This window comes from Staurois parvus, unplaced genomic scaffold (genome assembly GCF_062004578.1).
Source record: "Staurois parvus isolate SC_StPar_1 unplaced genomic scaffold, SC_StPar_1.0 ptg000382l, whole genome shotgun sequence".
Taxonomy (NCBI): domain Eukaryota; kingdom Metazoa; phylum Chordata; class Amphibia; order Anura; family Ranidae; genus Staurois; species Staurois parvus.
Window position 1 is genome coordinate 1118532 of NW_028318178.1, and position 12587 is coordinate 1131118.

The 12587-nt window shown below is 40.1% G+C and overlaps 1 protein-coding gene across 2 annotated transcripts in view; it reads right to left on the reverse strand.

Moving 5' to 3' along the window:
• Window positions 1-12587, reverse strand: part of SPECC1 (sperm antigen with calponin homology and coiled-coil domains 1) — a 490294-nt gene that overhangs the window by 364633 nt on the left and 113074 nt on the right. For both annotated transcript variants that reach the window (XM_089685735.1, XM_089685734.1), the window contains exons 2-3: window positions 5109-5264; window positions 140-275 (exon numbers count right to left, since the gene is read on the reverse strand). In XM_089685735.1, the coding sequence (XP_089541861.1) occupies window positions 140-275; window positions 5109-5261 (289 nt within the window). In that variant the 5' untranslated portion in view covers window positions 5262-5264. The remainder of the gene's footprint in view (window positions 1-139; window positions 276-5108; window positions 5265-12587) is intronic.

Sequence of the window (12587 nt, forward strand, 5' to 3'; positions counted from 1 at the left end):
CAACATATGCAATATATTTGATCTAAGGTCCAATTTAACAAAAATGTCAAGGTTTTCATTTTATAGGGGAGGAGCTTAATATAATTCAGAAAACATTCTGGAAACATTTGAGAACTTTGCTAATCCAGCAATATTTTACCTGTGGTACTCCTGTACTTGCTCTCTGACAGCTCTGAGATGGCACCTGTAGTAATAGTTTTCTTCAACCTCGAGGTGGTTGCAGCTGTACTGCCCCCTGGCTTTGTAAGCATGTCATCACTGCTTGCTCTTTTCAGCTGCAACAGACAAGGCAATGACTTATCATGGGCTATTGACCCTGTAGATTTTTATATATTTCATATATGGCAAATTGCTCAGTGCTCCATAGAAAACAGAAAATAAAACAGCTTCATACTGTTCCTATCACTATCCATACCACATTTATCACATGTGAAAAACGATCACATTGAAGGACAAATGGAACAGGAGTTGAAACTGGCTAAGGCTCCTAGACCTGACAGCTTCACAGCCCTGTATTATAAGAAATTTGCTTCCCTCCTTGTTCCACACTTAGTGACTTATTTTAACACTCTTCAAAATGGTGATCCAATGGATTTAGATTCCAATAGAGATTTTATCAGCCTCATTCCCAAACCTAAAAAACACCTTACTGATGTATCTAATTATAGGCCAATATCTTTGATAAACATGGACTTGAAACTCTTGGAAAAAATGTATGCTACCAGGCTGAATGGCTTTGTCACAAACTATATCCACATGGATCAGGTTGGGTCTGTGCCCGATAGGCAGGCTTTGGATCAAATTAGGAGAGCCTTTGATCTCATCTTTATTTTACAGTCTTCTTGGGATCAAGGCAGTTCACGGAGAGGTATGCTGCTTTCAATGGATATCCGGAAAGCATTTGACACAATATCGTGAGAGTACTTACTTCAGATCCTCTCGAGGTAGAGCTTCAGCCCCAAATTTATGACTTTCCTCCACACACCATACAGTAATCCTTCGGTACAAATATGGCTAAGAGGATACCTCTCCAATCCTATCTCTATAGCGTCCGGCACCCATCAAAGTTGCCCTCTATCTCCTCTCTTATTTATCATCTCCATCGAGACTCTGGCTGTAGCCATCCAGACCCACTCTGACATCTAAGGTGTAAACAGTGGGTACAAACAACATAAATGAGCTCTGTTTGCTGACAATTTACTCATTCTTACCTCACCACACATCTCTCTCCCATCTCTCATTGATCTTTTGACACGATTTCAGAATATTTCTGGTTTGGCCAAGAACTGGGAGAAGTCTGAGGCTCTCAACATCAACTTACATGCGAACACTTTACAGAGTCTGAAATACCAATATAGCTTCATTTGGTATACAAGCTCCTTGCTGTACCTAGGAATCAAGCTGACCTTTTCCATAGCAACACTTTATAAGGCAAATTATGCACACCTTTTTGCACATTTGTTGAGGGACTCTGAGATGTGGTCATCCTCCGCTTCCCTGTCCTGGATGGGTAGGATTACTGCAGTGAAGATGGTATTGCTACCCAAAATCCTCTATTATTTTTGTATCCTGCCCATAGTAGTTCCGGCCACTGACCTTCATAGGTTCCAGAACAAATTACTGCACTTTATTTGGGGCACTAGGAGTCACAGAGTATAGGGCAGGTCAGATAACCCACTTGACCCAAATGTAGTCCACATCCTATCTACCAGAGTGGATAGCCTCGGAGGCACAGGCTTGTGCGCCTGTCCCCATTGTTCTTTTAATGTGGGCCTCTCCCAAGAATCAAAGGGCAATCCTCTACTCTATGCTGTTGCATTCACTGCATTTATGGGGCTATTCCCGCAAACTGGCTGCACTTCACTCCCCCCTTTCCCCTATAGTGCTATTATTTGGCAACCCTGAATTTCCCCCTGGTCTTTGCCCATGGGAATTTCACTGGTGGATAAATAAAGGCCTATATCATGTGGAACACTTTCTGAATCATAGGGGGATACACCCCACTACATATTTTTCACAACAGCTCTGGATTCCCAACACTGAGCTTTATCGCTTGCAGCAAATTCTCCATTTTATCCGCTCCTTACAACGGAACACCATTGACATTACCGTACGAACAGCTTTTGAAAGCAGATGTTTCCGCGGCGGAGTTCAGAAGGGGGGGCATTTCGAGCCTGTATAAATTGGCTCCATGTCAAGTAAACTTCCATATATGCTTGCCTGAGAAAGGGACATGGGCGAGAAGATAGGCTAGGAGGACTGGAGGGACTGGACTCTTAGAATACATAAAGGCAATTTGAATGTTTCCCAGACCGTTTGTCGAGAATGTACCCTGGCTCCTCCTTGCTTTGTTTTCAGGGATGTGGGCAAGTGGGAATGATGTTTCACGTATGGTGGACGTGCCCTAAAGTTAGAAGGTACGGGATACAAGATCATTCCCTGATCTTCACGGTGACCATGACTAATGTCATAAAAAGCAGCAGAACTGCGCTGCTTAATGAACCCATACCTCGAGTCTCCAGATCCACTCAGACCTAATCAATTTTATGTTCCTGGCAGCCAAAATTGCAATTGCAACTGCCTGGAAGAGTTGATGAAATGTAAACTCTCATGGATCATCATCAACGAGAAAATGATCAGCATCTTACATGATACCTCTACCAGATTTGAATGAGTCCGGAGCCCATGGATTAGATACTTACAGACTACATCTTAATAACAAATCCTTTCTCTTTGCTGGGATGGACGGGCCTGTCCCGTGGGTGGATTATATCTCTTTCTTTGCTTTCCTTCTCTTACTTCCTTTTCCTCTCTCCTAATGTTCTTTCCTTAGTTCGCACTTTGATGGATTAATGTCCTAATATGACTTGTAGCACCCTGTTCTTCTTGTGCCTTATACAAAGTGGAGAGGATCTCGGGCTCTGGTCCATTTGAACTGCTCTGGCAGAGACAGCACGTACATCCTTTTACATCTGTTTTTTATTTTCTCTAGTACTTCCCTTTCAAGGGTGGACTGAGATATTTTGGGTTTGCTGTACCTACTTTACATGTTGTTAATGTATACCACTTTTCTTTTTCCCAGTGTCTCCATTTGGCATGGCCATCAAGGACATCTGGCTGTATTGTTAACTATTCACAAGTTAACTTTCAATAAAAACATTGAAACAGAAAGCACTGATGACTTGGAATACACTTTTCATTTTCACATATTAAGTTGTAAGAGTGTTAAAATAAATGTTGGTGCACTGAAGGACTGAAGAGTCCTGTAGCTTCTGTTAAATGTGCACTTATCTTTTAGATCAGGGAAAGGTAGCTCCTTCACAGATTCACCTCATATCCTACAGTGGTTTATGTACGAAAAAATTACCTATGTGAACTCCCAGGTTTTACACGACCCATACAGATCGACTTCTATACTTGATCCATACCCCCTGATATTCTTACCCCAAATTCCCCTATTTGATTAGGCTGGCCATACATCGGTCAACCCACTGGCAGAATAGAAAAAATCTGACCTGATTCCCACATATTCAATGTGGATGTGGGAATCCTTCTTGCTGTGTTATTATATTCTGACAGTGAGGAGACTCCCCCACCATCAGAATACACAGATCAGTGCTGCAGCCTATTTCCTGCGACACTGATCGAGGGAGAATATACCAACAGGGTGGTTGAACAGAAGTTAATCGGTGATCAATTTCTGTTCAATTACAGTGGCCACACATGGATTGAAATGTGGCAGGTCCCTGCTGAACTGGCCGAATTTCAATTCATGTATGGCCAGGTTTACTTTCTTGTATTTCTTCTCTTCCTTCCCTTTCATTTCTCTTTGTGCTTACCTCCTTAAACAACCAGTCTGAATACACTGCCACAACATCTCATCTTAGTTTTTGCCTCATGTATGAACTACTAATGACCTACTGTTGAAGACACAAGAAAAGAAACAAAGAGCTAGGTCTTCCCTAAAAAACTAAGCATATACACAAATGGGAAATTATAATACGGATAGGAGGATCTAGACATCTAAATTTAACAGGCATTGGGTACATCTGCAGTATATCCCTGTGAAATTTTGTTTGTGCATCCTTATTGTGAATCTCACTGGAATTTAATGGTTGATATTTTCTTTCACTGGCGATAAACCTGTTTTATGTATTTTCACAGTTATATGTTTCAGGCTGCTGTAATTTTGTACACATTCAATACAAATTTATTAAAATGAAAACATTCACTGTGAAAATGTGTCAATCATCTGACAAGCGCAACAAATCTTCACTGCAATTTGCTTAATATATACACTGTAAGTTTGTCCCAGGATTGTTCACGCCATCTAGTGACAACACTACTGTAGTTTTCTTGACAAACCTCATTCAGAAAAAATACATAATTATTGCCACTAGATGGCACTGACAATCCCAGGAAATAAGTGTATTAAGCAAATTATGGTGAAGGTTAGTTGTGCCTGTAGGAACGATCGACACATTCGCACAGAAAAGTTTTTATGCATAGACCCCCAAGGGTACACAGGCTTTCCTGTTTCTCTTTTGAATGCAATCACCACATCCTCCTTGAGGGAATTCATTAACTAGAAGATGGTGACAGAGGCCCTCTTGTCAAGTTGATACTTCATAGAAGTATTTAGAGAATACAATTAAAATACGAGAATTAAGACTTCAACTTACAGCAATACTCTGTGTGTCACCGGAACAGGAAGAGAGAGAAAATCTCCCCCAGGAACACAGGAGGCAAAGAAAACCTGACAGAGGATTGAAGCCTTCACATACTACAGTTGTATGGAGTTCCTCTGAATCATATGGCTGGTCATAAATGATTTTCTAGTAGCAGGACTAATCAGCCATGCTGATGCACATTTATTTATACAGTGTATGTGCAGTTTTTGTTGCAGTAAAATGTAATTGCATTAGTTCCTCCTGTAATCTGTTTCATAGTACAGATGGATCACCCTGGTAGCTGTAACAAAGCATAATATACACAATACTTTCCAGATGTTGTGATGGCACCTACATTAAATCCGTAGGCCCCAAAACTACTATGCTATGAATAATATGGAAAAAGAAAAACAGTTTGCATTCATGCCTCGCTCTTACCCTACTCAGCCGAGACTCAAACGCTAGCGAATTGGTTGACCTGGAGGTCTTCATCCCAAAGGCAATTGTTGGAATGGATTTGGCTCGATCTGTCCCATGGCTGCCTGGTCCCTTATTGCTCTGTGAATTCATATTACGAGCAGAACTCTTCATCCCCTAGATGAAACAGAATAGAAATGGAAATCATCCTTAAAGTATAACTAAAGGCAAAATTTACTTTCTTTTAGTTCTGGATAGGGTGGAGAGCGATTAAAACACCTATTAGATTTTTACTGCTGTCTGTTCCCATTTCAGAGATTCGCCCTCTCTATTTGTCCTGTTAACCGTTATCATTGAAAGTGAAAGTAAAAGAAAATTCCACATTTTGGGTTGTCCCCAGAAAAATGAATAGAGAGGAAATCTTCCAAAGGGGACACTAGTTCTGGTGACCTGGGGGTTCCCTAAAGAATTTGCAGAGATTTTCTCACTTCCTGTTTGGCTATGGGACAAGAAATGAAGGTCAATCTCCTCAATGGGACACATGGCAAAAAATAAACCTTGCAAGGGTTATAAACCTCCTTTACTCTATTCAAATAATAAAAAAATTATTAATAAACATATCATATGCTGTTTAAGTTTAATTTGACATGCAGAGACAGCACTTGACTGCAGTAGGGGCTTGTTGCACAACCTCTTCTACTCCTGCTTGGAAACAGTTGCAGTTCAAAAGTAGTGTGCCAGCTAAATATACATTTTAAATACATACTGTATATATAAGCGGTTTAAGCTGCCAAAATATTTGTAATTCTGTTCAGCCAATCTGTCAGTGACTCATACTGTACATGTCTGCCAGACTGTATATAACAGCATTATTCGTATAGTCATTTCAGCATTTTACTGGGTCACCTGCCTGTTCCACCTATAACAGAGCATCATCCCACTTTTGACATCCTCCCGTTGATTTCCTTCTTCTGCAAGGAGCATAAACAACATGCAAACCTCTTGCAGGTAAACACAGTAAAATGCACAAAATGCACAAAAAAAGCACATGTATGTGAAGGTGCCTCTGTAAAGTGTGGTTCTGGGGTAATCTATTGGGAGCACCTAAAACATACTGTATATAAAAATTAATTAAAGCCTATATTTAGGTGACAAATGTTTTTTTTAAAAATCAGCACAATGGACATTACTTACATTTAATTTGGAGTGTCCCATATGGTAATGCTTGCTGTCTTTGTATAAATCCATATTCATCTGCCCCCCTTCCATACCCTGCTGCCATATCTTCCACTACTTTTGGGGTTAACAAAGCAAGGAACCTGTCACAGGGACTCATCAGGAGTTCTGAATAGGCCTGCGCTTTCTGCCTCCTTTTTCTGTTTATAAAAGCTGTATAAAAGCTGTACATACAGTAGCTAAAATGAATGTAAAGCGCTCTATGAATGGAAGAAGTGGACCTTTAATTCATCTGCCTGTCCTCCATTCATAGACTGCTTATTAATCATAGAAGCTATATTATGGCTTCTGTGAATGGAGTAGCGTCGGAAAGGGCAGTTATAGCCGGCACTCTTGATGAGTGCCTGTAAAAAGGTTCAGCTTTGGTATTAACCTCAACAGCAAAGGAAAATTACAGCAGTGGGGTATGGGAAGGGAGGCAGAGGACTTTGAATTTCCATTATGACAGCCATCACAAGAGACACTTCACATTAAAGGCAAGTATTGATCCTTGTGCTGATCTTTTCAAAACATTTTTTACTTCAATTTAGGCTTTAATTAATTTTATATATGTCTGAGGTGCTACTAGTGGATTAGCTCAGGACCACACTTCATAGAGGTGCCTTCGCATACTGTATATGTGCAAATGTATGCAACCAAAACCATTTTTTAACTAAATATTGAAAATAAATTCCCATTAAGTTCACTTTGCAGGACAGAGGTAGTGAGTGCTGAAAATTGTTTGTACTGTTCATTTTAAAGATGAAGATCAATTCTAACAAAGTGTTCTGATGTTTACCTCTAAATGGCCAACCCTCTTCTTTCCACTACCTGCACGTACCCAGAAAACCCCTATACTTCTATGAAAGCTATCTCCCTTTAGAAGTCTATGGGATTCCACTATGGCAGTAGGGAAAAGCAGACAAGCTAGCCAAAGTTAAACATTAAGGTTGGACATGTCTAGACTGGGTACCAGAACTATATAGGTATGCAGATGAGGAAGGGGTGGGGGTTGTTTAGATCATCTCTTTGTGTGTCTATGTGTATGAAGGGGGTATTTAAACTTTAAAAAAATGTTGTTTGTTAAAGTGACCCTGTCTTGTAAGAATTCAAGTACCTGTGCTGCGATTTGCAACCTAGCCCCTCAGAAGGCACCCTGGTTGAAAAAGGCAGGTCTAAAAAGCACAAGAACTTTAAAAACAAGCCCTCATTTGTCTCAGTATCTATAAGGATTGTGAAGAAATTAATTTTCAAATTTAACAACAAGGCAGTGTGCTTTGCTATGAGAACAGACTCTTGACAAAGCCATTTAATGTAAACAACCAGCAAGTGTTTCCAAGCTGTTAAAAAGGACTGAAACCGACTCTAGAATCTTTGGTGTGATCTTTGAGGATCATGAGGTCAGAGGTCAGGGATGGTTTGTTTACGCTCTTTCACAGTTTGTTAAGAATATGCAAATAGTTTATTGTCCATAGTCTTGGCACAAATGCGGTTTTTTTCAATAAAAGGTTTTTCTTCTGGAATATAACAACATACAGAAATGTTAAGGCATACAGAACAAAGACAGGTACATAATCCAGTCTTCTTGATTATTACATGCAACAGCAGCAATATTATACACTAGATAATCGTGCAGATCAATTAAAGTTGCAAACAAGCTCGTATAAACACTAGTACTGAAAAAGCTGGATTTAATAAGAAACATAAACTATATTGTCAAGTCTACCTTGTCGTGGTGGTTGTAGGCTTCATATTTTTTGCCAAATCTAATTTCTTGCTGTTATAATTTGAAAGCACTAATAACTTGGAATACACTCTTCATTTTCACTTATTAAGATGTAAAAGTGTTAAAATAAAAGTTGGTGAACTGAAGGACTCGGTGGGATGGCTAGTAGGCAGATTCAGGTCGAAGGCCAGTGGACAGGCCCTAGAGAATGCTGGTGGTCAGGTCCAGGGGGTGGGGAGGATGGGCAGTCCAAAAGCTGTGCAAGGGGCCACATAAATTCTGATGGCTGCCCTGTACTCAGACATAGTTCGATAATGAAGCCAGTATGCCCACATCTTATGAAAATGATTCTGTCCTGTGAGATCTGAATCAATTCCTTCATGTCCATGATTTTGTTAATGTGCCGAAACCATTCAACTATGGTTGGGGAATAAGTCATGCACCAGAGTACGTGGTTTCATATATGGTGGGAGTGCCCAATGATCCAAAGCTTTTGGGAGACAACGGTCAACTTAATAAAGAAAATCTCAGGGATAAAGATAGGATTAGATCCAGAAGTGTGTTTATTACATAAAACAGAGTTACCAGTGAATAAATACAAAGACTTGGGTATATGGTACTATGTAAATGCAGCAAAGGGTTTGATACCTAAGTTCTGGCATAGCTCAGAGGTGCGAGAAAAGGATTGGGTAGAGAGAGTAAATCAGATTAGTAGGATGGAGAAATTGTACTATATCCAAGAAGACAAGATGGAGATATATAATAGGAGATGGGGGAAATGGGAAGATTTTGTACATCAAATGAATATATGTGAAGCAATGGGAAATGATAAGAGAAGTTTCTTGATTTTATAGGGAAGGATGTAAGAGAGTAATGCAGAGTGGGAGGGGGGAGGGATGTGGTAGGGTGTAGGGGTGGAGGGGTGGAGGGAAGGGATATAAAAAAAGGGGGAAATAGAAGGAGATAGGATTAAGAATTTTATATATTATATGAGATTGTTGAAGAAATATATTGTTATGTTCTACTTTCCTTTTTCCTTTTTTTTATATGTATGTATAAATATGAAAAATTAATAAATATTTGAATTAAAAAAAAAAAGTCATGCACCAGAGGATGGGCACACACAGTCTGGTGGCATTGATCATGTGCATGGTTAAGGATTTAGTAAGTATAGGCTTTTAGAAATTCTGAGTGGTGCAACAAGTACTGCAACAGTCCCTCGATGAACTTCTTTCCAAAACTCCTCTGGGGATTGACATTGTCACCATATGTGGAGCAGTGACCCAGGACCAGATAAGCACCACCAACATTGATCGGTAACTCCCGGGTAAAACTTATGCACCACTTTAGGTACCACCGAGTTTGCAGCTTACTGTATATCCATTTTCCGGAATGTTTACATTCAGGGTTTATAGATGCAATTTAAGCAGCTAGTTAGGTCATTAACCATGTTAGACTGGTTGGGAGTTCTGATTTCACTGGCTTCATGCTGGCACTAATAATGAATCAGTGAGAATCACATTGACTACAATTCTCAGCATTTCCCTTATGACAAGACCCCTCAGGTTTATCTTGTTAGATAAATCTATAGCCAAAGTCCTCTAAGACCAGGGGATCCAAGATTCATTTTTTACAGACTCTAAACTGTCATAGGAAAGACACTTTTCATTTTTCTGTTATCTGCATACATAAATTACTTTTTTTCAATTACTTCTCAGAATCCGCGCTGCTATCAGCAGAGAACAGTTTAAGACAAAATGTCCCTGATGAATAATTCATAACCGTCAGCTGTAAATGTATAATTCTACAACTTGTACAAATGAGATAACTGTATAGTTTCATTTCTCTTCAACTATCAAAAAAAAAAAAAATCATATACTTATATAGTTTTTCTGTACTGAAACTTGATCATCAAACGTGTATAAAACAACAAAAACAAATAAATACATGCAACCTTCTTTCTTATTTTTGCCTCATAAAAGAAGAAAAATCTTGACTTTCGGTTCTGGCACCCAATTTGACCAGGCACAATTCACAAAATCTCCTTCCCATAAACCTACCACCCTCTCTCACATTGCTTTCCAGCTCTCCTTTCTAACCTCCCAAATGCCTCAAAACAGTCACAATCTGCAATGGAGAAATATCTTACGAAAACTCCTCTACCAATGAGCTCACAAACAAAAGGTGGCCAAAAAGGCCACCAGAGACCACATGGCCCTGAGTGCTGACGAGGACTTGGAATTGAAGTCTGCTTGCAGAGAGTTTTCCTGCAACTGCAAACTGGTCTTCTGGCCACTTTTTCAGACACTATTATTCAACAGTTACAGGAGCTCAGAGACAAGATGTGCTGTCATGACTACCATCTAATGCATTTAAACCATAGGGTCAGCGAGCTGCACAATGCCCTGACAACGAAGTGAGCTCAGCTTCAAACCACCTACAAGCAACAATCTGCAATAATTGAAAAAAATAGAGGATTCTGAGAACCACTTATGAAGCAACAACCCAAAGTTCTTTGGCATATCTGAGCCCTCCAAGCCCTGAGACCTGCACAAACTATGGTTCCTACCAGGGGCGGACTGACAACTCATAGGGCCTCCGGGCAATAGGGGATCATGGGGCCCCTGTGTCCTTGCCCACAAAGCACACCCAAAAAAGCCTATAAAAGGTACCAGGGGCATTTCATGGGGCCCCCTACTGACCCCGGGCCCTCGGGCAGTGCCCGAGTGCTCGAATGGTCAGTCCGCCCCTGCTTCCTACAAAATCCTAAGGCCCTGAGCCTTAAAACACTGTTTAGAATGTGGGACTCCCTCCACATCAAGCTTATGAACCCCAACAGACCAACCCCCTGCTTAGTTATCACAAAACATCTGGATTTTACTGGAAAAAACTAATTCTTTGAGCCTTTTGCACAGACAAAAGCCTCATTCTTGGTTGCAAAATCTTGATTTTGAACATAAGGCTTTCAACTAAATTTGCAGAAAATTGGTAGATAAGCATATATAATTCACACTCTTGTATCAGGCGCACTGTTTGTCAGATCCTCTGGCTACTGAAACCTTTCAGAAATGGATTACCCTTGACCTGCTGGCAGTGCGTCCTTAACAAAACAGCACTGCTCCAAACAGACAGAATGTATCAACTTCTTGATCTCCAACCAAATCAAAACTATGACATGTTTGACAATCAAGTTGTGGACTGAAAACTCATATGACCTTTCAGGAATGTATCTCCTGCATCCTTAAGATGCCCCACGCAATAGAGTTCTTTCTGGAAGTGCTGTAACATGTGCACCTTTATCGCAGGAGTTCTACTCCACACCAGTTTGCCCAGACAGGATCATCTTGATCACCTGCTTACCCATTTTCAATGGGACTCTTATCTCACAAGGTCATGAAAAACAGTGGATACTGTGCACAATTGTTTCTCTGTGCAAACAAATGTGTTTTCTGGGGTACATGCCCTCCCCCCAGCTCTACATCTCTTTTACCACCTCCCTGCATCAGGAAAACAGAAGTCAACTACCAGTTAGACCTGTTGTTCTTTCATATATTCTATATCCCAAGAATTAAGTTTTACATGATTGCTCCTATGTCTCATTATAAAAATTATATTCTTTTTCTTTTCTTTTTTACTCCAGAAGCTGATAAACTGGAGCTTTAAGCTGGCCATACATAGATTGAGATTTGGCTGGTTTAGCAGGAACCAAATTAATTTTGATCCATGTATGGCAGTTTCCATTCATGGGAAGTTGATATATCAACTGATTTCTCATGAACTGGCTTGTTAGAAAATATTGCTTCGATCAACGCAGCAGCCAATTGGCTGCAGTGCTGATCAGTGTACTCTGAAGGTGGGTGAGTCCCGCTGTCAGAATACAATGACACAGTAGGGAGGATTCCCACATCCACTTGGAATGTGCGAAAGGGGAAATCATTTCAGCTTTTTCATTCAGGCAGCTGGCTGAACAAAAAAAAACTGAACAATGTTTGGCCAGCTTTGTAGACTATTCCTAATGCTTCCCATATACTACCAATCTGTTAGAATACCATACTGCTAAACCCACTTGATGAAAATCTTACTTTGGAAAGTCAAGGTATTACAGTCTCCTTATAAGCATACCAAAGTTCATTATCATTCCAAAAAACTGAAAGTAGATATGGCACCATTACAAAAGACATACAACACCAGGGAGAAAACCTGGGGTTCTGATTGTAGTCAACAAACATTTGAACTGGCAGGTCCTCTTGTGGCCAGCGATCCTGAGGATGGAAGATGGTCATCAATTACCATACAGCTTCCCTCTATACAGGGCTGTGAAAAAGTGTTTGCCCCCTTCCTGATTTTTTTTTTGTTTGCATATTTGTCAAACTTAAATGATTCAGATCATCAAACAAATTATATTATTACAGAAAGATAACCCGAGTAAATAAAAAAAATGCAGTTTTCAAAATGATTTCATTTATTAAGGGAAAAAACTGTCCAAACCTGCCTAGCCCTATGTGAAAAAGTAACTGACCCCTAAACCTATTAGCTGGTTATGCTACCCTTGGCTACAA